The sequence below is a fragment of the Hyperoodon ampullatus genome, assembly GCF_949752795.1.
Source record: "Hyperoodon ampullatus genome assembly, chromosome: 13".
Taxonomy (NCBI): domain Eukaryota; kingdom Metazoa; phylum Chordata; class Mammalia; order Artiodactyla; family Ziphiidae; genus Hyperoodon; species Hyperoodon ampullatus.
Genome location: NC_136926.1, coordinates 76,051,932 through 76,077,953, shown reverse-complemented (window position 1 = coordinate 76,077,953; position 26,022 = coordinate 76,051,932). Strand labels below are relative to the sequence as shown.

General features: G+C 39.3%; 1 protein-coding gene across 1 annotated transcript in view; it reads right to left on the bottom strand.

The window, feature by feature from the left end:
- The window catches only part of CDH20 (cadherin 20), a gene marked incomplete at both ends in the record, with an annotated part of 58,199 nt that overhangs the window by 11,239 nt on the left and 20,938 nt on the right, over nucleotides 1-26,022 (bottom strand). Inside the window, 3 exons of the mRNA XM_079718269.1 lie at nucleotides 4,124-4,245; nucleotides 6,471-6,607; nucleotides 14,876-15,129. Coding sequence (XP_079574395.1) covers nucleotides 4,124-4,245; nucleotides 6,471-6,607; nucleotides 14,876-15,129 — 513 coding nt within the window. The remainder of the gene's footprint in view (nucleotides 1-4,123; nucleotides 4,246-6,470; nucleotides 6,608-14,875; nucleotides 15,130-26,022) is intronic.

Here is a 26,022-nt window from a genome sequence, read left to right as displayed (position 1 = left end):
ATTGCTGTGTGTGAGAGGCCTCTATTTATAAATGACCAGTACCTAGTGGGAAGTAAGCAGACACTACATTGATTGTGTCAGCTTAATGGAAAACAGATGGGAGGGGATGGGTGGCACAGCAGTCACTCTTTGCTGGCAGGAAGGAGAGCTAGGCAAAGTGGAGCGCACAAGCCCCTGGGTGGGCTTTATAGAACAGGCTGGAGTCAGGAGCAAGGCTTGGGGCTGAGGAGAGCAAGAGGTGGGGTGGCCTCCTCTTGAGCTCTTTGGCCAAAATTTTGCCTTTTCCACGTGTTTTTCAAAGTCGTAAGTTACCATGAAGGTTATGAAGATCAGGATGGAAAAGTTCCTAAAGAAAGCAGTGAGAAATAACACAGTTGAAACACTGGCAGGCAGACTGGGGGGATATAGAACAGGTGTCGAAGGGGTGGTCTCCTTCCTGTGTGTTTGCTCTCCCGCCAACCAACGGCACAGACTCCCCCCACCCCTCTCGGGCCTGGCCCTGTAGACACCACACTCCTGCTGTCAAAAGCTGGCTATTAACAGGGTAGAAAATGGAACATTCAGAGTCAGCTGGAGGGCTGAGGTGGGCTTGCTTAGTCTTTCTTCCTTCATCTGTAAATTAAGGAGGTAATGCTACCCTCACAGTATGCAGAAGATTAAATAACAGAGGGGAAAGCTTCCAGCAAGGGGCCTGCTGGTACACATGGTGTTGCTCAGACCCCCTTCAGTGAAGGACTTGATACCTTCACCTGTCAGTCTCTTTGGCGGTTGCCTCAGTTGCTGAGAGCCACCTACCCACAGTCACCACATTCTTCCAGGACAATCCATATCCAGTGACTGATGCGATAGTATAAAGCCTGGCTATCCCATCTCCACTCAGGAGAACGCTAGTCCTAGAACTCTGTGAAGTCATCCAGGGCTGTTAGTGGGTCTGCACTGCAGCTGGACTTCTCCTTTTGCCCAGGCTTGCAGTTCTTCCCTTCCACGGGCATTGGCCCCAAGGGCATGCCTTCATAAACATCTTAGACCAGAACTCCATCTCATTTATGCCTCCTGGTGAACCCAACTGGCAGCGGGGCTCTGTTGAATCTAAAGGTCGGGGGGATGGAGTTGCAATAAAGGAGAGGGATCAGGAGAGCACTGAAGATAAATCTGCCCCACGGTCCAGCCTGGCGTCAGTGCCGCTCATACACGAGGGTCACCCCACTGCCCCATTCCTGCCGAGACAAATCCTGTACGTTCCGTCTTGCCCATGGTGCCAAACACGTGAAGACATGTTTCTTCATGAATGTTATAAATAGGTGATTATGTATAACTTGGCAAACAGGAAGTCATTTCAGAACATCTGACCTATGAAATTGTATATATGTATATTGGTGAGGTGGGGACCTGAGGCATATGATGGGTTGGTTACAGGGCTTTAAAGAATGGGTGAGCGATGATACAGGTCGGGAGCACCGGAGCCTGCTCTCCTGGCCTCCCCTCTCCTGGCAGGTCCCATTTCATCCTCAGCCCTACTTGCCATTCAAGGTTCTGCTCAGCAGGTTTCATGCCGCCCTCAGCCTGCACCAAAGACGTCGTCTGATTTCTTTCTGGGCTTCCTTTCTCCCTAAGAGGAAAGCACACATCCCAACTCGGCGGATACAAAGCTAACGACGGTGTCTTGACAAATCTAACACAAGGAGGCCTGATTCTTCATAAACCAGACATACCTACTGAGCTGTGTGCTTTTGAAAATCTTCAAAACATGTCCCAGAGCCAAAATCAAAGAGTAGGGTTTACGTATCTTGGGCTAAAGATGACAAATATGACAGACTATGATAGACTTGTGGCTCACGGTCTGAACTTGAAGTCACAGATAAACCGTGCTTCAAAGGACTGTATAATACACAATTAGAAGATGTATATAGAAATGTAGAAATGGGAGGTGTGCTTGTGTGCTGCAAAAACAAGAGAGGTGGTAACCTGCTATTAACCTGTCCTTCTGGACTTCCCTGGTGGTGCAGTGGTTAACAGTCCTCTTGCCAGTGCAGGGGACACGGGTTCGAGCCCTGGTCCAGGAAGATCCCACATGCTGTGGAGCAATGAAGCCTGTGTGCCACAACTACTGAGCCGGCACTCTAGAGCCCGCGAGCCACAACCACTGAGCCCATGTGTCACAACTACTGAAGCCCGCACGCCTAGAGCCCATGCTCCGCAACAAGAGAAGCCTCTGCAATGAGAAGCCCGCGCACCGCAACGAAGAGTAGCCCCCTCTCACCGCAACTAGTGAAAGCCCACACGCAGCAATGAAGACCCAACGCAGCCAAAAATAAATAAATGAATAAATAAATAAATTTATATATTAAAAAAAAACCCTGTCCTTCTCTTCTGAAGCCCGTTAAGAAAGGAAATGTTTCACTTTTGGGGAATGAGGGGTTTAATTTATTGTGCTACTATTACTCTTTATATTACAGATTAAAAATTAGTTTCTTGTCATATTAAAATATAAAGTATTATGTTTGTCATATTATAATGATAATCTTATATAATATAAAACAAAAATTTATGTATGGTGTTTCTATACTATATAAGTAAATTGTCACGTTACAATAAAAAAATCAGTAAAATAAAGTCCCAAATCCCTTCACTCAAATCTCAACTACCTTAGCACAGTAACTATTGCTATTCTTGCATCCTGCCTCCCAATTTTTGTTCACATGCAGATACAGTTTTACATAACTTCAAGCATGTACATGTAGTTTCTATACTTCCTTTCTTATAATAACACAGATCATTTCTTATGCTGGAAAGTCTTCATTGTAACTTTATTAGCTGCATAATATTTCAGGTCTTTCTGGACTAGAAATTCAATAGATATGGAAGTAGAATTATCTTAGACTTGTTGAAAAAAAGTTTAGGCATGCTATAGACCATTGCACTGGGTTTCAAGAATCAATGGATGAGATAATTTAGATGAGAAGGACTACAGGACACATTTTTTTCCCCCCTGGAACAAGGGAGTCACTTTTTCTTTGAGTAGAATGGTGAAGATGTGTTGAGTCAATCTTTGGTGAGTTCAGGAAGCTAATAAAAGTTTTGGTTGTATAGAGAGAGTCTGTGCAGTGGGATGCTGCAGGAGGGTGAGAGAAGTGGAAGCAAAAGCTGTGTTACAGTCGGAAAGCTTGAATTACCAAAGCGTGTGTCCTTGCCATGTGCACCCAACGTCCCCAAACTGGAATCCACAGGACCGCAAAATAGGCTCGGGGGAAATACGTTAGGGAGGACTGAAGAGTCTTACAAAAGCAGGAGCATAAGAGGAGAGATTGCCTGTGATCCGAGGTATGGAAGGCTGGGCATGGGGTGGGCAGCAGCCTGACACATACATTAATAACGTGGCCATTCCAAGCACAGTTTGGATGTTTTTCAGTTACGCCACTTGGGATTTAGTCAGCCCAATATTCATTTAGGTTTAAAAGCAGACTTTAAAAAAATACACAAGTATATCTGAAGATTATGAAACTAAAGCTGTTTCAAATAAGTAGAAATTTGTTCCTTCAGATGCCTTTCCTCTCAAAACTTTACGTGACATGAGTGGTACTAAGAAAATGGATGTTTTAATTGAGGGAGGGGAGAGAGTAGGTAATTCTAGGTAATGAAGTGTTCTGAGAATAGGGCAGGCAGTCTGTAAACTTGCTGCCAGAAGGAAGGGAGGTAGGAAGATATAAAAACTAAACTTTGCTTACTACAAACACTTTCAAGGATGAGTGCTAAAATGAGAAAAAGACTCTCCTTTTTTCTCCCGATCTTCATCTCCATGGTCCCTCATTTCCAGAACCCAGAGCACATGTTACTGCAATTGGTTCCATACAGTTCAGTTACAAGGTGGATAACTACCTGGCTTCACAGGTGAGTAAGCCACCTTGATTCACAACCTTGTTTAGATTATAAAATGTAATGGAGGCTCGAAATAGTTGTCTTAACAAATAAACTGTTGCAACATGATATACAGAAGTTGGGGACTCTCTTTTGTAAACTTAGTTTCTGGAGTCTTAAATTTCTTTGATGACAAATCTGGTTATCTGAAACAGTCGTTTCCACATGTTGGGGGTTAACCAAGGTGCACCCTCACAGGCTGCCTTACCTGCCCTGCTTTGGCATTCTCACAGACAAAAGCTTCATAGAATCTGGGGAACTTTGGAGCATTGTCATTCACATCTAAGACTTTGATTGTGACAGGAACGCTTCCAACCTGGGAAGGATTGCCTAAAAGCACACACAAAACAAACAAACAAAAACCAAAGGTGAGGAGGGTTCAGAAATGCAAGAAAGCAGCTCTTTGTTGGAATAGGTATTTACCTCCTCATTCTGGTTTTTAAAGGAATGGATAAAGTACATGGAAATAGCAACACAAGGATGCAGGGGTTGCCTGTTAAGAGTGTGGCCAGAACATAAGCATGGGCAGGACGAGTTTTGTGTTGGAGAGAGTGTGTGATATCAGGAGGCTGAGGGGAGGGATGAGGCTCGGGGGGAGCAGGTATCACAAAATGAATCTTAAAAAGAGGTTTTGAATCTCTCACTTGGCTCATGCTTCAGATTCTAGAATTGAAGGCAGGTCGCACCCTGAGCTGTCAGAGTGGCACCAACAAGCTCTTTCCCCAGGAACTATACTCAGCATCCAGCTGCCATATCTTTGAATTGTGTCTGTGAGCATTTGTGCTTTTTATTTTGCTCATCCGTTAGCAAGATGTGTCCTAATGTAATTGCTTCTTCGTTTTGCAACATTTTGGCTTACAAAAGGTTTCATAGGAACACTTTACTTTTGGATAGTGGGAAAACCTGTAATCAGTTCTTTGAATTACTGTTTCAGAAGGTTTCAAGTTATTCATGGGATTACAGATAACACTGCACATTTATGTCCACCTATGGACTAAGGGAAATAGTATAGGATCAAACATACACCAAATCTGTATCTTTGGCTGGGGTAGGAGAAGTTACTCGTAGTCACTTATGGGGAAATATGTCCTTTTGGTCTGTCTTTTGCTTGGCGTTACCACACAAAGATAATTTCACAGCCCCACTAGTGCACCTCCTGCCTTTTTCTCTTTTGGCCACCATCCCAAGAAGACAAAATAGAAATCATAAGGCACAGAAATTATGCTTAGTAAATAATTGCATTAAACCTCAGAATGCCCTGTTCTTTGGTTCATTCTTTTTCTTCTCTCTCAAGAATGTCTATACTGTGTTTTTCCCCTGAATATTTCTATAGCTTGGTTACCAAAAGTGCTGCCATATTTACATTTTTTTCATTGTAACTTGGTGTTGCTTGTTTATACAAAGAATAATGAAAAATTCAGAAAAACATAAGAATAAATGTGATCCATAGTCTTACCACCAGAGAGCTCCATTATACGTTATGTATTATATTACATGTGTCCAAACTCTCCAATACACACACACACACACACACACACACACACACACACACGCACTGAAATTTAAAAAAATAAAAAAGTTGAATTTAGACCTTTAATATTTTAGGGCAAGGTTATCCTGTGTCATTGAAATATACTTTGAAAACATGGGTATTAATATCAACATGATAGTCTCATTTTACTGTGTGGCTGTACCATAATTTATTTAATCAAACTCCTATTATTAGACATATAGGTAATTCCCCCCTATTTTAAAATAACAATGCAGTGAACATTTGGGTACATAAATCTTTGTTAATGTTTATGATTATTTCCTTAAGATAATTATTAAAGGAGAATTCTTGAGAAAAAGAGTATGAATATATTGGGGGATCTTAATACAAAGATTAGTTACCAAATTGCTCTCATGAATGGCTGTACATTCTTCTGCCAGTATGTTAGTATTTGTCATTTCCCTTAATCTTTCTCATAACTAGGGGTTATGAAAAATATGCAGTGTAGTAGTATATAATCTAATTTGTGTTGAGATTATAATATGTTAATTTAGTTTTTGTTAGTTTTCAATTTTATTTTTAAGTTTATGTTAATAAATCTGTCCTTTGTTGTAAGATGTCTGAAATTCTTAAATGCATGTATGTGTATATGTATGTGTGTAATAAGGGTGATATGTTATAAATGTTTCCTTTCATCCAATAATAATATTTTATACTATTTGTGCATTCCTAATCTTGTTAAAGATTGAAAGCCTCTTAGAGTTCTCAGGAGTTTTCCCTTTTCTTCATATAGAGGTCTAGCTCTTTGATTTAAGGATGCTATTTTTTGTGCTGCTTTTGCATGTTTTGTTCGTGTGTTTTTATCTCTCGCACAGGATTAGGTATATAGAAGATCCTCAATAAGTATTTGAACTAAATACATTCATTCACATGCATAAACCAGGATTTCCATTCCTTTCCATAAAGAAGATAATTTTTGTTTCAACAAGCTCTAGAAACTTCCACTTTCTCCAGTGCTTCTGTTTTGTCACTATATGGAGAGCAGTTTTTTTGTTTTACTTACTCATTTCCATAGCAAGGACAGTGATATTATGCCAAGAAAACTCTTCTCGGTCAAGGGGTCTTGCAGTCATTAGGGCACCTGTTGTAATGTCAACATAGAAGAACCTTCCAGGGTCACTGCTTCTGTCAATGGAATATCTGCAAAGACAGAGATTACACACATCGTTTTATTTGAATAAGCATACTGTGGCATATTACATAAGAGAACTGAGTGCATGCCATGTGAAACAGGATAGTTCTCAGTTATGGGCACTTGGAAGACTGCTTTAGGTGTCAGTTTAGGTTGTTTATTTGAGTTTTTTCTTGTTTCTTGAGATAGGATTGTATTGCTATGAGCTTCCACCTTAGAACTGCTTTTTCTGCATCCCATAGGTTTTGGGTCATCGTGTTTTCATGGTCATTTGTTTCTAGGTATTTTTTGATTTCCTCTTTGATTTCTTCAGTGATCTCTTGGTTATTTAGTACTGTACTGTTTAGCCTCCAATGTGTTTGCATGTTTTACACTTTGTTTCCTGTAATTGATATCTCCTCTTATAGCGTTGTGGTAAGAAAAGATACTTGATACAATTTCAATTTTCTTAAATTTACCAAGGCTTGATTTGTGAACCAAGATATGATCTACCCTGGAGAATGTTCCATGAGCACTTGAGAAGAAAGTGTATTCTGTTGTTTTTGGATGAACTGTCCTATAAATATCAATTAAATCCATCTTGTTTAATGTGTAATTTAAAGCTTGTGTTTCCTTATTTATTTTCCTTTTGGATGATCTGTCCGTTGGTGAAAGTGGGGTGTTAAAGTCCCCTACTATGACTGTATTACTGTCAATTTCCCCTTTTATGGCTGGTACCATTGGCCTTATGTATTGAGGTGCTCCTATGTAGGGTGCATAAATATTTACAATTGTTATATCTTGTTCTTGGATTGATCCCTTGATCATTATGTGGTGTCCTGCTTTGTCTCTTGTAACAAACAATTTTTATTTTAAAGACTATTTTGTCTGATATGAGAATTGCTACTCCAGCTTTCTTCTGATTTCCATTTGCATGGAATATCTTTTTCCAGCTCTTCACTTTCAGCCTGTATGTGTCCCTGGGTCTGAAGTGGGTCTCTTGTAGACAGCATATATACGGGTCTTGTTTTTGTATCCATTCAGCCAGTCTGTGTCTTTTGGTTGGAGCATTTAATCCATTTACGTTCAAGGTAATTATCAATATGTATGTTCCTGTTACCATTTTCTTAATTGTTTTGGGTTTGTTATTGTAGGTCTTTTTCTTCTCTTGTGTTTCCTGCCTAGAGAAGTTCCTTTAGCATTTGTTGTAAAGCTGGTTTGGTGGCACTGAATTCTCTTAGCTTTTGCTTGTCTGTAAAGCTTTTAATTTCTCCATCGAATCTGAATGAGATCCTTGCTGGGTAGATAATATTGGTTGTAGGTTTCCCCTTTCATCACTTTAAATATGTCCTGCCACTCCCTTCTGGCTTGCAGAGTTTCTGCTGAAAGATCAGCTCTTAACCTCATGGGGATTCCCTTGTATGTTATTTGTTGCTTTTCCTTTGCTGCTTTTAATATTTTTTCTTTGTATTTAATTTTTGATAGTTTGATTAATATGTGTCTTGGCGTGTTTCTCCTTGGATTTATCCTGTATGGAACTCTCTGTGCTTCCTGGACTTGATTGACTCTTTCCTTTCCCATATTAGGGAAGTTTCCAACTATAATCTCTTCAAATATTTTCTCAGTCCCTTTCTTTTTCTCTTCTTCTTCTGGGATCCCTATAATTCGAATGTTGGTGTGTTTAATGTTGTCCCATAGGTCTCTGAGACTGTCCTCAATTCTTTTCGTTCTTTTTTCTTTATTCTGCTCTGCGATAGTTATTTCCACTATTTTATCTTCATTTCACTTATCTGTTCTTCTGCCTCAGTTATTCTGCTATTGATGCCTTCCAGAGAATTTCTAATTTCATTTATTGTGTCATTCATCATTGTGTGTTTGCTCTTTAATTCTTCTAGGTCCTTGTTAAACGTTTCTTTTATTTTCTCCATTCTGTTTCCATGATTTTGGATCACCTTTACTCTCATTACTCTGAATTCTTTTTCAGGTATACTGCCTCATTCCTCTTCATTTGTTTGGTCTGGTGGGTTTTTACTTTGCTCCTTCATCTGCTGTGTATTTCTCTGTCTTCTCATTTTGCTTAACTTACTGTGTTTGGGGTCTCCAGGTTTGTAGTTCCCGTTTTTTTGGTGTCTGCCCGCAGTGGGTAAGGTTGGTTCAGTGGTTGTGTAGGCTTCCTGGTGGAGGGGTCTGGTGCCTGTGTTCTGGTGGATGAGGCTGGGTCTTATCTTTCTGGTGGGCAGGACCGTGTCCGGTGGTATGTTTTGGGGTGTCTGTGAACTTATTATGATTTTAGACAGCCTCTGTGCTAATGGGTGAGGTTGTGTTCCTGTCTTGCTAGTTGTTTGGCATAGGGTATCCAGCACTGGAGCTTGCTGGTTGTTGAGTGGAGCTGTGTCTTAGCTTTGAGACGGAGGTCTCTGGGAGAGCTCTCGCCGATTGATATTACATGGGGCCGGATGGCTTCTGGTGGCCCAGTATCCTGAACTCAGCTCTCCCACCTCAGAGGCTCAGGCCTGACACCCGGCCAGAGCACCAGGACCCTGTCAGCCACACAGCCAGGTACATGCGGAGTTTCTTGCCTTTTGGGGAGTCTGAGGTCTTCTGCCAGTGTTCAGTAGGTGTTCTGTAGAAGTTGTTCCACATGTAAATATATTTTGATGTATTTGTGGGGAGGGAGGTGATCTCCACGCCTTCCCCTCAGCCATCTTGAAGGTCCTCTTGGGTTTAAACTTGTAATCACATAAATTTGTTAGATCTCAGAGGGGAGTCACTGCATGCCGTGCAGGGCCACAGAGGAAGCTCCAGGTTTTGGTTGGGTGGCAAAGACAGGAGCAAGAGGAAACTCTGGGCCAGAGCCTTTAATGGGGTTTCTGAACTTGAGTTTACTCGAGAATAGCAGAGAAACTGCAATTCTAGAAGGCACAGTGTTGCAAGTTACAGGCCAGTCTGTGGAGAGTTCAGGATGGGCTGTATTTATCTATAGCTTCTTTTTAAATTCTACAGCATCTCTAGGACGTAGCTATTATCTCACCTAACAGGAAACTAGGACTTAGAGAAGTAAAGTCACTTTCATACAGTTACACAGCTAATAATTTGCAGCTAACAGTAAGATTTGAAACATACATGTGTTTATATGTAAACTATTGTATATATAATATATAATATACTGTAACTTATATATAAATGATTCTATTTCTTATATATTATATATGTATAAGCTATTGTAACATATTGGGTTCAAAATTCCATTTAAAGTTGCCAGCGGGTGCAAACGAACCTATTTTCAAAACAGAAATAGAGTCACAGATGTAGAAAACAAACTTACGGTTATCAAGGAGGAAGCGGGGGGGAGGGATACATTGGGAGATTGGGATTGACATATACACACTACTATATATAAAACAGATAACTAATAAGAACCTACTGTATAGCACAGGGAACTCTACTCAATACTCTTTAATGACCTATATGAGAATAGAATCTAAAAGAGTGGATATATGTATATGTATAACTGATTCATTTTGCTGTAAACCTGAAACTAACACAACATTTTAAATCAACTATAATCCAGTAAAAATTAATTTAAAAAAAAGTTGCCAGCGGAATTCCCTGGTGGTCCAGTGGTTAGGACTCCGGGCTTTCACTGCCGAGGGCCCAGGTTCAATCCCTGGTCAGGGAACTAAGGTCCCACAAGCTGCGCAGCATGGCCAAAAAAAAAAAAAGGAAAAAAAAAAAGTTGCCAGCAATTGCAGTCTCTATCTTAAAGTTGTTGAAACTGGGAAATACTGCCCACTTGTTGGGAGTAGTTTCTTTACTTTAGTGCATTGTTTTTCAATCTGAAATAAATATGGTGGGTTGTGACTAGTATAGAAAGAACATGTATATGTATGCCAGACTGTATTCCAGTAAGGGTAAATATTGATGGTAAAACTTTTGTTTTAATATATATAAATAGATATATATATATACAGTATATACCAGTATATGTGTTATTTGGTAAAGTATTTTGTTTCGAGTATTTATTTTTTCCTGCAGAGATTCAGGATGACTGTTCAGAGAATTAGAAATTAAAGGGAAAGGTGACCACTAAAGGCTGGAGAAGTTGGAAACATTTCAGTTCTAACTCTCCAAGTGTTGGGAAATTTAAATAAGTAAAGTAATGCTTCTCTCTGCTTCTGACCCTGTTACCGTAGCCAGGCACTGCTCTAAACATCTTACCTGTATTGACTCATATAATCCCCACAATAAACCTATGAGGTAGGTACTGTTATCATCTCCATTTTACAGGTGAGAAAACTGGAGCATGGAAAGGTTAACACATTTGCCCAAGGTTGCACGGCTGGGAATCAAACCTGGGCATATGGAATGTATGAGATTGCTTAAGGAAACAAAGCCTTAACTCTTTTTGAAGATTAGATTAAGCCATGATAGCCGACAGTTGACTATTTAATAAAGAATAAACACATGCCTACAAAGTTAATTTAAAATTAACTGGAGCGTTCTTTTTTAGTGATTTAGTGATTTAGTTTTAAAGTTTACTGGCTATTTTAAGATTTGAATTTATCTTAGGAAAAAAATACTGGTTGGCTCCTGACAGTCTTTTCTTTCAGCTCCCCAAACAGGAGAAAAGCCAGCCATTCAGCCCACAGAGCCGTAACCCTGATGGCAGCTCTCCAAGTTGTAGGCATAATGCCGAGGGGAGAGGCAGCCTATGATGAACCAGCTTCCTGCATTCAAACCTACAATGCCATAGCAAATGTCACAGGTGGTAGGGGAGATGGAGTGATGGAAATAACTGACAGAACCCATGACAGTACTGCCTGCTGACACACTGAGAGGAAACGCTGCGGGCCTGCCTCAGAGAAGCCTCCCTCAAGTGGAATTCCTCTTCCATTTCCCAAGCGGGGCCTGAATTGAGGCAATGATAGCATTCATTACTCTGAATGGGACACTGGGCCAATTTTCAGGACTCAAGAGAACAAATTTAAAGGCATAGATACAGATAGAAAATGAGGAAATTGGGACACACTAGTGAATTATGTAGGTGGTTTTCCTTTCTCTAATCATAATATTCTCACCTATTGTGGGCAGAATAGGCATAACATACACATACAAAACTGCCTTCAGCCAACAATAGCTGGTGTTCCTTGAGCTCCCTGCTTGTTTACTTGGCTGAGGACATTCTCTGAATTTAGGAGTGATTTTGGAGGTAGGGTGTCATGGACAGGCTCCCTAAATCCATACACATTCTAGGAAGGCACAGGGGGACAAGTTGTTTCCACACGAGCAGGAGCCTATTTCAGTTGCCTAATGGTTCAGTTTCCTGCTTGCTAGAAATTCCTTGAACATTTATTAAAAATTTAGGTGATCCAAACATTGTATTTTTCATGCACATATAACTAAATCTGGAGACTTAGTTTTGGGCTTTACTAATAAATGATGACCAGCTTATATGCCTGAACATACCATAAACTTTCTAGAAATGAGATTATAAAAGTCCTGATAATCTTTTTAAAAAGTTCAGTGACCTTTTATCCATAGCATTTGAACCTCAGGTGGTATGTTGTTTTTGGGGTGATTTAATATGCATTTTCTTTTTAGGAACATGAACCTCATTTATTTGTAACAAAAATGCACAAGATAGACAAGCGGCATATGGCATATTCAAATTATTTTTAAAAGAAAATAACTTTTATAGGATAAATAAGGAGAAAACAAGCAATTTGGTGAAAGATAATATAGGAAAGTACTTTCCAAATGGGTTTATTAAGTAATAGCCAGAGATTTGACTTCTAGGTGCTTTTCCTTCTCAGAATCCAGGACCCCTGGTGTTCTGCTTGGCTCCAGAGACCATTCTTTGTTCCTGTGGGACAGTACAAAGGGTCAGAGACTCTATCTCACAATATGAATTCTGTTCCTTCTTTCCAACCGAAATGCAGAGGGACGATTATCTCTAGTTATGATAAGTGGAATTCTGCTTTATCCCCGGTGCCTGAACGCTTATCTTGTTACCTCCAGGTCTGTGGCTGTTGCCTTGTTCTTGCCAGTTTCTCTTTCAAGACCTAGAACCCTGCCCTAGAATAAGCCCAGTGAACTCTGCTCTATGCCTCCTGCCTGTTCACTCTTGGATTCCTCCTAACTGGGATGTATTGGACTACACAGGCACCCCACTATAGACCTCCCTGATGCTAATAATTGCATCAGTGCCATGCCAGCCAACTGACAGTTTTCAGTGGCTCATCATCTGAAGCAGCATTTTCTGTTAGCCAGACAGGATTCCCTCATTTTGTATCCTCATTTTGCTCCATGCCAGCAGTGGATCTAGGCCTGCTGGTGTTTCTCCTTCCTTCTAGATATGTGTTGAGATAACGACTTTAGTCCTGAATAGTGCACATTCACTCTAGGGTTGTGTGTGTGTGTGTGTGTGTGTGCGCGTGCGTGAATTTCCTTGTTTCTTGACTGCTTTCAGTCTCTTTTGCTTGTCATTTAGTAGTGTGACTCCTGACAAAATCATATTTCCAGTGCTTACCATGTACGAGTCCAGAATCAGAATCTGGAAAGAAGATGTGGAAGCATCCACTGGATATTGATTGACTCTTTTAGAAATGAGATCTGATTTTTTTCAAACTGTGCTTGTTTTATTTCAAACACTTTCCCTCCATAAAGTTTTATTCTCTAGAGTTTTTTCCCACAGTAGTGTCTCTGATATGAATAGATTAATCAGAAGATAGATATATATTCTTGGCTTCTGATATAAATATAATATTTATATTACAAATATAAATTTATAATAGAATTGGTTTCATTGTGTTGTTGTTATGATTCCACTAACTTCTATTATACATTTAAAAAGCTTAAGGTTGAAATATCACTTCTATAAAATTGTTATAGCTCATAAAGATTAGTTTTCTTCTAAAAATCAAATATCAGAATTCAAGCAAAATAATTTTAGCCATTTTAATGCCTGAAAATGTAAAATGTTTGCTAATTGGTTAGAGGAAGTAGATTTCCCCCAGTATAGTTAAACTCAGGAGAGAACCATCTTTATTAAACTGCAAAAGCACATTTTCATTAAATACAAAATGGCACCAGGTGAGGAAAGTAACCAGCTGACAGAAAAGGCCTTTGATGAATCAGGGTGTGTTTAAAATGTGCTATCTGCACTAAAGCCTTAGATCCATTTGTGTGATTTCAACAATTAATGTGACAGATGGCCTCAAACAGCCTTGGAATCCTGATCTTTTGTGTCAAGCTTCAGAGGCTTGGCAGTTGCTCTGGAAGGTTGAAGTGTCAATCTGTCCACCAGCGGTTTGCACTTTGGTTCCATAGTCAACAGGAGATGGCCATGGCTATAAGAGCAGCTCTCTACCCTTCCTGAGGGGGAAGCATCTAGGTTGGAATCTTGATGTTCAAAACATACTTTGGGGCTTCCCTGGTGGCGCAGTGGTTGAGAGTCCGCCTGCCGATGCGGGGGACACGGGTTTGTGCCCCGGTCCGGGAAGATCCCACATGCCGCAGAGCGGCTGGGCCCGTGAGCCATGGCCGCTGAGCCTGTGCGTCCGGAGCCTGTGCTCCGCAACGGGAGAGGCCACAGCAGTGAGAGGCCCGCATACCGCAAAAAAACAAAAAAAACAAAAAAACCAAAACATACTTTGGAGAGGTTGTTATGTGGGCTTGCAATAGAAAGCCAGTCTACATGGCATCAAAGCTGTTGACAACAGTAGTAGTTTCTGTGTCTGTTCTTTGTATAGTATATGGAAATATGTGTTTATATATGTTATTTTTTCCATTTTAAAGTAAAAAAGTCAAAGGTTCATAAAAAAAGAATGTACAGTAGTCACCTTTATATTCACCACTAAGATTCAATGATTTTTAATGTTTTGACATCTGTGTATCTGTCTATTTGGCAATATCTGGAGACTTTTTAGATTGTTACAACTCAGGGGGTGCTACTAGCATTTTGTAGGTAGAGGCTAGAGATGCTGCTAAACATTGTACAATAAATACATTGAACAGGCAGCCCCCTCAACAAAGAGTTATACACCCCCAAATGTCAATAAGGCCACAATTGAGAATTGAGAGGTGTGTGTATGTGTGTTGCTGAACCAGCTGACAGTGAGTTGTAGACATAATGGCACTTCATTTCTAAATATCATGGAAAGTCCATGTTATTTAAGAAAAAAGAATTTAAAGAAATAGAGTGTTCAGAGATGGAAGAAGCAGAGAAAAAGTGCTAGAAAATTAGATATAAGGGAAGATTCCAGGATATAAGGATAAGGTGAAATGTGTAGAAAAACCTGATTGAGTTGTTGGTTACATCTGGATCCTTGGCAGAAATGATCTGTATGGTTGTTCCAATTGCCACATCTTCAGGTACCTCCACAAAATAAAAGCCAGGTTCAAACACAGGGGGCTCATCCACATCTTCCACACTGATGTGCACTGTGGTTGTGTCCTGAAATGGGCCTAGGTTCAGAAAACGCATCTCTAGGTGAGGATTGGCTCCCTCCACTTTTAAGGTGTAGCTTTTCTTGGTTTCAAAACTCAGGGGCTGAAAAGTAAATGACAGGAAAATAGATTAGTTGGGAGCATATACGTCAGGGTTCTAGAGGATGGATGATACTGCTGGCTAGTGGGTAGATTCTCAAATGCATTAAAATGGTGGAAAAGAGGCAAGAGGAAAAATAAGGGAATTTTTTCTTTTGTTCCATGGTTCTTGGTCTTAATGTCAGTTTCAACAATTTGGGTAAAGAAAGTAAGGAGGATCCTAAAGGAAGCCAGTTTGCTGATGAAGAAAGCCACTGTACCCTGGGCAGGGCTGACCTAACTTGTCTACTTTTTAATCAGCATGGTCATCTTTAGAAATGCTTGTTCATTTGAAAAGGTGTCATGATAATTAAGAGAGAGTTTGAGTTCTGTTTCAATATATCCATACAACTGAGGCCTAGGCTCTTCTGTTTTCTTCCTTTAAAAAAACCCAATTCTTGAGTACAAAGGCAATAGTGATTTTATTCCAATAAACTATCAATAAACACCTCACAAAGGTTCTCAAAGCACTGTGTCAGATCAATATTTGTATGTTTAGTTTATCATAGACAATCTTTTTTAAAAACCTAATCCAGTGCCTCACTTTACAATTAAAGAAACTGAGACTCAGCGAGCTAGCAGACTGGCCTAAGCTGATGTGGTTACGCTGTGTCAGAGTAGAAATGCTGCTCTTGATTTGTAAATTCCTCATTCAAAGCTCACCCCCAAAAGTTTAACTTTGTCTAATAAAACCCCATGTCATAAAATATAACTTTTTTGGTGTTTCCTTTCTTGGATCTATCTCTACCTTCAGAATGTTTTATGTCAAAATAAATACAGCACTTTAGGGCAGAAAGTGGACTTGAATGCCATCTCAAGAACAATCCATTTGTGTTTTTTTTTTAACTGACAAAAATGTATAAAAGTTTAAAGCAACACTTACCTCAAAATATCATTAATAATTTAAAAATGATGGAAACTCAATTCTATAATTACAGAGGATAGTGAAGCAGTTACTAAAGCTTAAAAGTCACATGTCAACTTGGTGATGACCGGTTTTTCTAGCTAAACATTTCATTCATTTGTCCCTTTTTCATAAAATGTGCTGAATGTCAGCACATTTCATGTTAGAAAGAGGCGTGTGTCTAAGCAACTGGCTTGCTTTTGAGAAACAGCAGTAGGAATTGCTTTAACTAAATTTGTTATTTTCAAATTCTAACAAAAAGTTTTTTGTTTGTTTTATTGCTGTTGTTGGTTTACCACTGGTCCTGTATTTACTTAGCACCATACTTTGTACTTTTCGTTTCATGGAGTCCACCGTTCCCATTTGAACAAAGTGGCCATTTCCACCGGCCGCCCTGCGTCCGTAGTTCTTAGTCAAAAGGCAGGGTTTTCATAAACAGGGAAATCTGCCACTCAGGTTTCAATAAATTTGAAGGAATAGGTTTACCAGTTTATTTTATTTATACTACTCTTTTAAGTCTAGACATTTATCTTTCCTGGTAAATTACACTGTATTCTTTTAGAATTCTTTCCTTATGTAGAAGTAACCCAAAGTGGACACTGATTGTTTATGTTAGGTTTGAGCTAGGCACAATATGTTGTTCCTTTAATTTTAAGTCATTTTTCTAATTTGGTATGAATTTTGTAAAAATTAAGATGTAACTTACATACATTAAAATTCATCTTTTTTAGTGTAAAATTTTGTAGGTTTTGACAAATGTATACAGTTATGTATGTGTCTCCTATGATAATTAAGATAAAGAACAGTTCCATCACCCCATTATGCCCTAATCAGTACCTCTTTGTGGTCAGATCCCACCCCCCTGGCACCCATTGATCTAGTTTGTGTCCCCTTTACAAGAATGTCATATAAATGCAGTCATTCAGTATGTAGTCTTTTGAGTCTGGTTTCTTTCACTTAACATGTGCATTTGAGATTCATTCATGTCTTTGTGAATATGGAGTTTGTCCCTTTTATTGTCAAGTAGTATTCCATTGTATGGATGTACCACAGTTTGTTTATCCGTCCTCCACTGGAGGTACATTTGAGTTGTTTCCAATTTCTGATGGTTATGAATAAATAACCATTGGTTTGTGGGAACATAGGTTTTCATTTCACTTGGGTAAATACCTAGGAGTGGGATCACAGGATTATTTGGTAAGCATATTTTAAATGTTAAAAGAAACTTCCAAACCAATTTTCAAAGTGGCTGTACCATTTTGCATTCCCACCAGGAATGTATGAGAGTTCTGGTTGCTCCACATCCTTGTCATTATTTGGTTTTGTCAGTTTTTCTGGTTTTAGCATCCTACTGGGTGTGAAATGGTATCTCATTGTGGTTTTGATTTGCATTTCCCTAATGCCTAATGACGTTGAGCATCTTTATATCTTCTTGAAGAGTTCTTTATATATTTTATATTAAAGCCTTTTATCAGACAGGTTATTTGCAAATATTTTCTCCCAATCTGTGATTTATTTTTTTCACTTTTATCAGTGAAGAAAAGAAACTCTTAATTTTGATGAAGTCTCATTTATCACATTTTATTTTGTAGATTGGGATTTTTGTGTCATATCTAAAAAAATTACCTAATCAGGGTCACAAAGACTTTCTTCTCTGTTTTCTTCTAGAAATTTTATAGTTTTAGTTTTTCACATTTAGGTAAATCATCTATTTTGGGTTTATTTTTGTAGCTATGAATCAAGGTTCTTTATTATTATTTTTTTTGTATACAGACATCCAATTTTTCTAGCACTGTTGAAAGACTAGAGTGAGTTTTTAATTATTGTTAAAATTTCTTTTTAAATAAGTTACTCAGTGATTTTTATGTTATTTAAGATTATTGTCTCCCTTAAATAATTTTATTATTTAAAATTTAAAGAAAACGTTGCCTTAAATACCCTAAACTTTAAATTGCCCATAATTGATATGAGTTTGACATTTCTGTCTAGAAAAGTTTTTGTACTTGTTTTTACATATTTAAATAGTAAATCAAAGAGTAGTAGTGTCTGAGAACCCAAGTTAAATTCAAGAAATTTCCTAGAGTTGGAGCACATAAAAATGAAGTTATTATATCCTTGAAAATTGAGTAATGAAAATTATGTTACAAAATAGTAATGCAGTTCCCCTAAGCAGCATTAATTATTCCCTCTTCTTTTCCCATAGCACTTTGTCTTACTTCCATTACAGCTCTTCTTATTTTGTATTATACATATTTCTTTCTGTGTTGGTTGCCTTCATGATACTAAAGAGCAAAAATTATGATTTAGTCAGATTTTTATTCCCCAGTACCTAGGGAGGGCCTAAAACCCAAAAATGTTGTTACATTGAGTAGTGCAAAAGTTTTTCAGTGTATTAACATATATTGATACTAGTTGAGTGATGATATATACAGACTTTACGTTGCCATATTTCAATGATTTAAAGATACACATTTTTTTTTTTTTTTTTTGTGGTATGCGGGCCTCTCACTGTTGTGGCCTCTCCCGCTGCGGAGCACAGGCTCCGGACGCGCAAGCTCAGCGGCCATGGCCCACGGGCCCAGCCGCTCCGCAGCACGCGGGATCTTCCTGGACTGGGGCACGAACCTGTGTCCCCTGCATCGGCAGGCGGACTCCTAACCACTGCGCCACGAGGGAAGCCCAAGATACACATTTTTTTATATTTTTAACATTTTGGAAATAGGGTTGCTTCTCCAATTGATAGCATCTTATAATTGCTGCAGGCCCAAAGAGAGGTAGGATGTAGTTGTCACCATTTGTGCTAGCCAAACCTGGTCAAAGTCGTTCATGTTGTACTTCGGTTGAGTTCTGCACTTGTTGGTAATACATGTGTGGAACTTTACTGCCTTCTAAAATGTCTTCAGAAAGATTGTATTATGATTCAACATTGAAACAAAAGTTGCTGTGTAGGTAAAATGGTATGGAAACAGTGGGGAATAAATCTGATATTAGTGAAGCAAATATGTCTGTGTCTGCAAGGGCTTTTCCAGTAACTACAAACAAAGGAATGAGAAAGCACTGTATCATTCAAATTAGCAGGAGGTTTTTTTTTGTGTGTGTGTTTTAAGTGATATATAAAACAGTGATGAGGGATGTGTCAGGGAGGACCTTCAAGATGGCAGAGGAGTAAGATGTGGAGATCACTTTCCTCCCCACAAATACATCAAAAATATATCTACATGTGGAACAACTCCTACAGAACACCTGCTGAATGCTGGCAGAAAACCTCAGACTTCCCAAAAGGCAAGAAACTCCCCATGTACCTTGGTAGGGCAAAAGGAGAAAGGAAAAACAGAGACCAAAGAATAGGGGTGGGACCTGCACCTCTGGGAGGGAGCTGTGAAGGAGAAAAAGTTTGTACACACTAGGAAGCTCCTTCACTGGAGGAGACAGGGGGTGGGGTGTGGAGGGAAGCTAAGGAGCCACGGAGGAGAGTGCAGCAACAGGGGTGCAGAGCGCAAAGTGGAGAGATTCCTGCACAGAGGATCAGTGCCGACCAGCACTCAACAGCCTGAGAGGCTTGTCTGCTCACCTGCCGGGGCGGGTGGGGGCTGGGAGCTGAGGCTCAGGCTTCGGAAGTCAGATTCCAGGGACAGCACTGGGGTTGGCTGCGTGAACACAGCCTGAAGGGGGCTAGTGCACCACAGCTAGCCGGGAGGGAGTCTGGGAAAAAGCCTGGACCTGCCGAAGAGGCAAGAGACCATTGTTTTGGGGTGCGTGAGGAGAGGGGATTCAGAGCACCGCCTAAATGAGCTCCAGAGACGGGCGCGAGCTGCGGCTGTCAGCTTGGACTCCAGAGGCGGGCATGGAATGCTAACGCTGCTGCTGCAGCCACCAAGAATCCTGTGTGCAAGCACAGGTCGCTCTCCACACCTCCCCTCCTGGGAGCCTGTGCAGCCCGCCACTGCCAGGGTCCCGTGATCCAGGGACAACTTCCCCGGGAGAACACACGGCATTCCTCAGGCTGTTGCAACATTTTGGCTTCTGCCGCCGCAGGCTCGCCCCATATTCCATACCTCTCCTTCCCCCTGGCCTGAGTGAGCCAGAGCCCTTGAATTAGCTACTCCTTTAACCCCCTCCTGTCTGGGTGAAGAACAGATGCCAGAGGGTGACCTACGTGCAGAGGTGGTGCCAAATCCAAAGCTGAACCCCAGGAGCTGTGGGAACAAAGATGAGAAAGGGAATCTCTCTGTGCAGCCTCATGAGCAGCGCATTAAACCTCCACAGTCAACTTGATGTACCCTGCATCTGCGGAATACCTGAATAGACAACGAATCGTCCCAAAACTGAGGCGGTGGGCTTTGGGAGCAACCATAGACTTGGGGTTTGCTTTCTGCGTCTAATTTGTTTCTAGTTTTATGTTTACCTTAGTTTAGTATTTAGAGCTTATTATCACTGGTAGATTTATTTATTGATTTGGTGGCTCTCTTCCTTTTTTTATATATATACATATATATTTTTTTCCCTTTTTCTCTTTTTGGGAGTGTGTATGTGTATACTTCTTTGTGTGATTTTGTCTGTATAGGTTTACTTTTACCATTTGTCCTAGGGTTCTATCTGTCCGTTTTTTATTAGTATAGTTTTTAGTGCTTGTTATCATTGGTGGATTTGTTTATTGTTTTGTTTGCGCTCTTCTTTTTTTTTCTTTTTTAATTACTTTTTTATTTTAATAATATGTATTTTTAAATTTTTTATGTTAATAACTTTATTTTATTATTTTTCTTTTTTTATTATTTTTTTCTTTTCTCCCTTTTCTTCTGAGCTGTGTGGCAGACAGGGTCTTGGTGCTCCGGCCAGGTGTCAGGCCTGAGCCTCTGAGGTGGGAGAACCGAGTTCAGGACATTAGTTCACCAGAGACCTACTGGCCCCATATAATATCAATTGGCGAGAGCTCTCCTAGAGATCTCCATCTCAACGCTAAGACCCAGCTCCACTCAGTGACCAGCAAGCTCCAGTGTTGGACATCCTGTGCCAAAGAACTAGCAAGACAGGAACACAACCCCACCCATTATCAGAGAGGCTGCCTAAGATCATAGTAAGTTCACAGACACCCCAAAACATACCACTGGATGCGGTCCTGCCCACCAGAAAGACAAGATTCAGCCTCATCCATCAGAACACAGGCACCAGTTCCCTCCACCAGGAAGCCTACACAACCTAGTGAACCAACCACACCCACTGGGGGCAGAACCCAAAACAACGGGAACTATGAACCTGCAGCCTGTGAAAAGGAGACCCCAAACACAGTAAGTTAAGCAAAATGAGAAGACAGAGAAATACACAGCAGATGAAGGAGCAAGGTGAAAACCCACCAGACCAAAAAAATGAAGAGGAAATAGGCAGTCTACCTGAAAAAGAATTCAGAGTAATGATAGTAAAGATGATCGAAAATCTTGGAAATAGAATGGAGCAAATACAAGAAACGTTTAACGAGGACCTAGAAGAGCTAAAGAGCCAACAAACTGATGAACAACACAATAAAAAAAATTAAAAATTTTCTGGAAGGAATCAGTAGCAGAATAACAGAGGCAGACGGAAGGATAAGGGACCTGGAAGATAAGATAGTGGAAATAACTACCGCAGAGCAGAGTAAAGAAAAACGAATGAAGAGAATTGAGGACAATCTCAGAGACCTCTGGGACAACATTAAACATACCAACATTCGAATTATAGGGGTCCAGAAGAAGAGAAAAAGAAAGGGACTGAGAAAATATTTGAAGAGATTATAATTGAAAACTTCCCTAATATGGGAAAGGAAGTAGTCAATCAAGTCCAGGAAGCGCAGAGTCCCGTAAAGGATAAATCCAAGGAGAACCACGCCAAGACACATATTAATCAAACTATCAGAAATTAAATACAAAGAAAAAATATTAAAAGCAGCAAGGGAAAAGCAACAAATAACATACAAGGGAATCCCCATGAGGTTAACAGCTGATCTTTCAGCAGAAACTCTGCAAGCCAGAAAGGAGTGGCAGGACATATTTAAAGTGATGAAAGGGAAAAACCTACAACCAAGATTACTCTACCCAGCAAGGATCTCATTCAGATTTGATGGAGAAATTAAAAGCTTTACAGACAAGCAAAAGCTAAGAGAACTGAGTGCCACCAAACCAGCTTTACAACAAATGCTATAGGAACTTCTCTAGGCAGGAAAGACAAGAGAAGGAAAAGACCTACAATAACAAACCCAAAACAATTAAGAAAATGGTAACAGGAACATACATATCGATAATTACCTTGAATGTAAATGGATTAAATGCTCCAACCAAAAGACATAGACTGGCTGAATGGATACAAAAACAAGACCCGTATATATGCTGTCTACAAGAGACCCACTTCAGACCCAGGGACACATACAGACTGAAAGTGAGGAGTTGGAAAAAGATATTCCATGCAAATGGAAATCAGAAGAAAGCTGGAGTAGCAATTCTCATATCAGACAAAATAGTCTTTAAAATAAAAATTGTTTGTTACAAGAGACAAAGCAGGACACCACATAATGATCAAGGGATCAATCCAAGAAGAAGATACAACGATTGTAAATATTTATGCACCCTACATAGGAGCACCTCAATACATAAGGCCAATGGTACCAGCCATAAAAGGGGAAATTGACAGTAATACAGTCATAGTAGGGGACTTTAACACCCCACTTTCACCAACGGACAGATCATCCAAAAGGAAAATAAATAAGGAAACACAAGCTTTAAATTACACATTAAACAAGATGGATTTAATTGATATTTATAGGACATTTCATCCAAAAACAACAGAATACACTTTCTTCTCAAGTGCTCATGGAACATTCTCCAGGGTAGATCATATCTTGGTTCACAAATCAAGCCTTGGTAAATTTAAGAAAATTGCAATCGTATCAAGTATCTTTTCTTACCACAACGCTATAAGAGGAGATATCAATTACAGGAAACAAAGTGTAAAACATGCGAACGCATTGGAGGCTAAACAGTACACTACTAAATAACCAAGAGATCACTGAAGAAATCAAAGAGGAAATCAGAAAATACCTAGAAACAAATGACCATGAAAACACTATGACCCAAAACCTATGGGATGCAGAAAAAGCAGTTCTAAGATGGAAGTTCATAGCAATACTATCCTATCTCAAGAAACAAGAAAAAACTCAAATAAGCAGCCTAAACTGACATCTAAAGCAGTTGGAGAAAGAAGAACCATAAAACCCCAAAGTTAGCAGAAGGAAAGAAATCATAAAGATCAGAACAGAAATAAATGAAAAGGAAATGGAGGAAACGGTAGCAAAAACAATAAAATTAAAAGCTGGTTCTTTGAGAAGGTAAACAAAATTGATAAACCATTAGCCAGACTCATCAAGGAAAAAGGGAAAAGACTCAAATCAATGGAATGAAACAGAAGAAGTAACAACTGACACTGCAGACATACAAAGGAACATGAGAGATTACTACCAGCAACTATATGACAATAAAATGGACAACCTGGAAGAAAAGGACAAATTCTTAGAAAAGCACAACCATCTGAGACTGAACCAGGAAGAAATAGAAAATATAAACAGACCAATCACAAGCACTGAAATTGAAACTGTGATTAAAAATCTTCCAACAAAAAAAGCCCAGAACCAGATGGCTTCACAGGCAAATTCTATCAAACATTTAGAGAAGAGCTAACATCTGTCTTTCTCAAACTCTTCCAAAATATAGCAGAGGGAGGAACACTCCCAAACTCATTCTATGAGGCCACCATCACCCTGATACCAAAACCAGAGAAAGATGTCACAAAAAAAGAAAACTACAGGCCAATACCACTGATGAACATAGATGCAAAAATTCTCAACAAAATACTAGCAAGCAGAATCTGACAGCACATTAAAAGGATCATACACCATGATCAAGTGGGGTTTATCCCAGGAATGCAAGGATTCTACAGTATATGCAAATCAGTCAATGTGATACACCATATTAACAAATTGAAGAATAAAAACCATATGATCACCTCAATAGATGCAGAAAAAGCTTTTGACAAAATTCAACACCCATTTATGATAAAAACCCTCCAGAAAGTAGGCATAGAGGAAACTTACTTCAACATAATAAAGGCCATATATGACAAACCCACAGCCAACATCGTTCTCAATGGTGAAAAACTGAAACCATTTCCACTAAGATCAGGAACAAGACAAGGTTGCCCACTCTCACCGCTGTTATTCAACATAGTTTTGGCGGTTTTAGCCATAGCAGTCAGAGAAGAAAAAGAAATAAAAGGAATCCAAATCAGAAAAGAGAAGTAAAGCTGTCACTGTTTGCAGATGATGTGATACTATACATAGAGAATCTTAAAGATGCTACCAGAAAACTACTAGAGCTAATCTGTGAATTTGGTAAAGTAGCAGGATACAAAATTAATGCACAGAATTCTCTTGCATTCCTGTACACTAATGATGAAAAATCTGAAACAGAAATTAAGGAAACACTCCCATTTACCATTGCAACAAAAAGAATAAAACACCTAGGAATAAGCCTACCTAAGGAAACAAAATTCCTGTATGCAGAAAACTATAAGATACTGATGAAGGAAATTAAAGATGATACAAATAGATGGAGAGATATACCATGTTCTTTGATTGGAAGAATCAGCACTGTGAAAATAACTATATTACCCAAAGCAATCTACATATTCAATGCAATCCGTATCAAACTACCAGTGGCATTTTTCACAGAAGTGGAACAAAAAATTATACAATTTGTATGGAAACACAAAAGACCCCGAATAGCCAAAGTAATCTTGAGAAAGAAAAATGGAGCTGGAGGAATCAGACTCCCAGAATTCAGACTATACTACAAAGCTACAGTAATCAAGACAGTATGTTACTGGCACAAAAACAGAAATATAGGTCAGTGGAACAGAATAGAAAGCCCAGAGATAAACCCACACACATATGGTCACTTTACCTTTGATAAAGGAGGCAAGAATATACAATGGAGAAAAGACAGCCTCTTCAATAAGTGATGTTGGGAAAACTGGACAGCTATATGTAAAAGAATGAAATTAGAACATTCCCTAACACCATACACAAAAATAAAGTCTAAGTGGATTGAAGACCTATATGTAAGGCCAGACACTATAAAACTCTTAGAGGAAAACATAGGCAGAACACTCCATGACATAAATCACAGCAAGATCCTTTTGGACCCACCTCCTAGAGAAATGGAAATAAAAGTAAAAATAAACAAGTTGGACCTAATAAAACTTAAAAGCTTTTGCACAGCAAAGGAAAGCATAAACAAGACAAAAAGAAAACCCTCAGAATGGCAGAAAATATTTGCAAATGAAACAACTGACAAAGGATTAATCTCCAAAATATACAAGCAGCTCATGCAGCTCAATATCAAAAAAAAACCCAATCCAAAAATGAGCAGAAGACCTAAATAGATATTTGTCCAAAGAAGATAAACAGATTTCTAACAAACACATGAAAGGATGCTCAACATGACTGATCATTAGAGAAATGCAAATCAAAACTACAATGAGGTATCACCTCATACCAGTCAGAATGGCCATCATCAAAAAATCTACAAACGATAAATCCTGGAGAGGGTGTGGAGCAAAGGGAACCCTCTTGCACTGTTGGTGGGAATGTAAATTGATGTAGCCACTATGGAGAACAGTATGGTGGTTCCTTAAAAAACTAAAAATAGAACTACCATATGACCCAGCAATCTTACTACTGGGCATATACCTAGAGAAAAGCATAATTCAAAAAGAGTCATGTACCACAGTGTTCATTGCAGCACTGTTTACAATAACCAGGACATGGAAGCAACCTAAGTGTCCATCGACAGATGAATGGATAAAGAAGATGTGGCACATATATACAATGGACTATTACTTAGCCATAAAAAAGAAATGAAATTGAGTTATTTG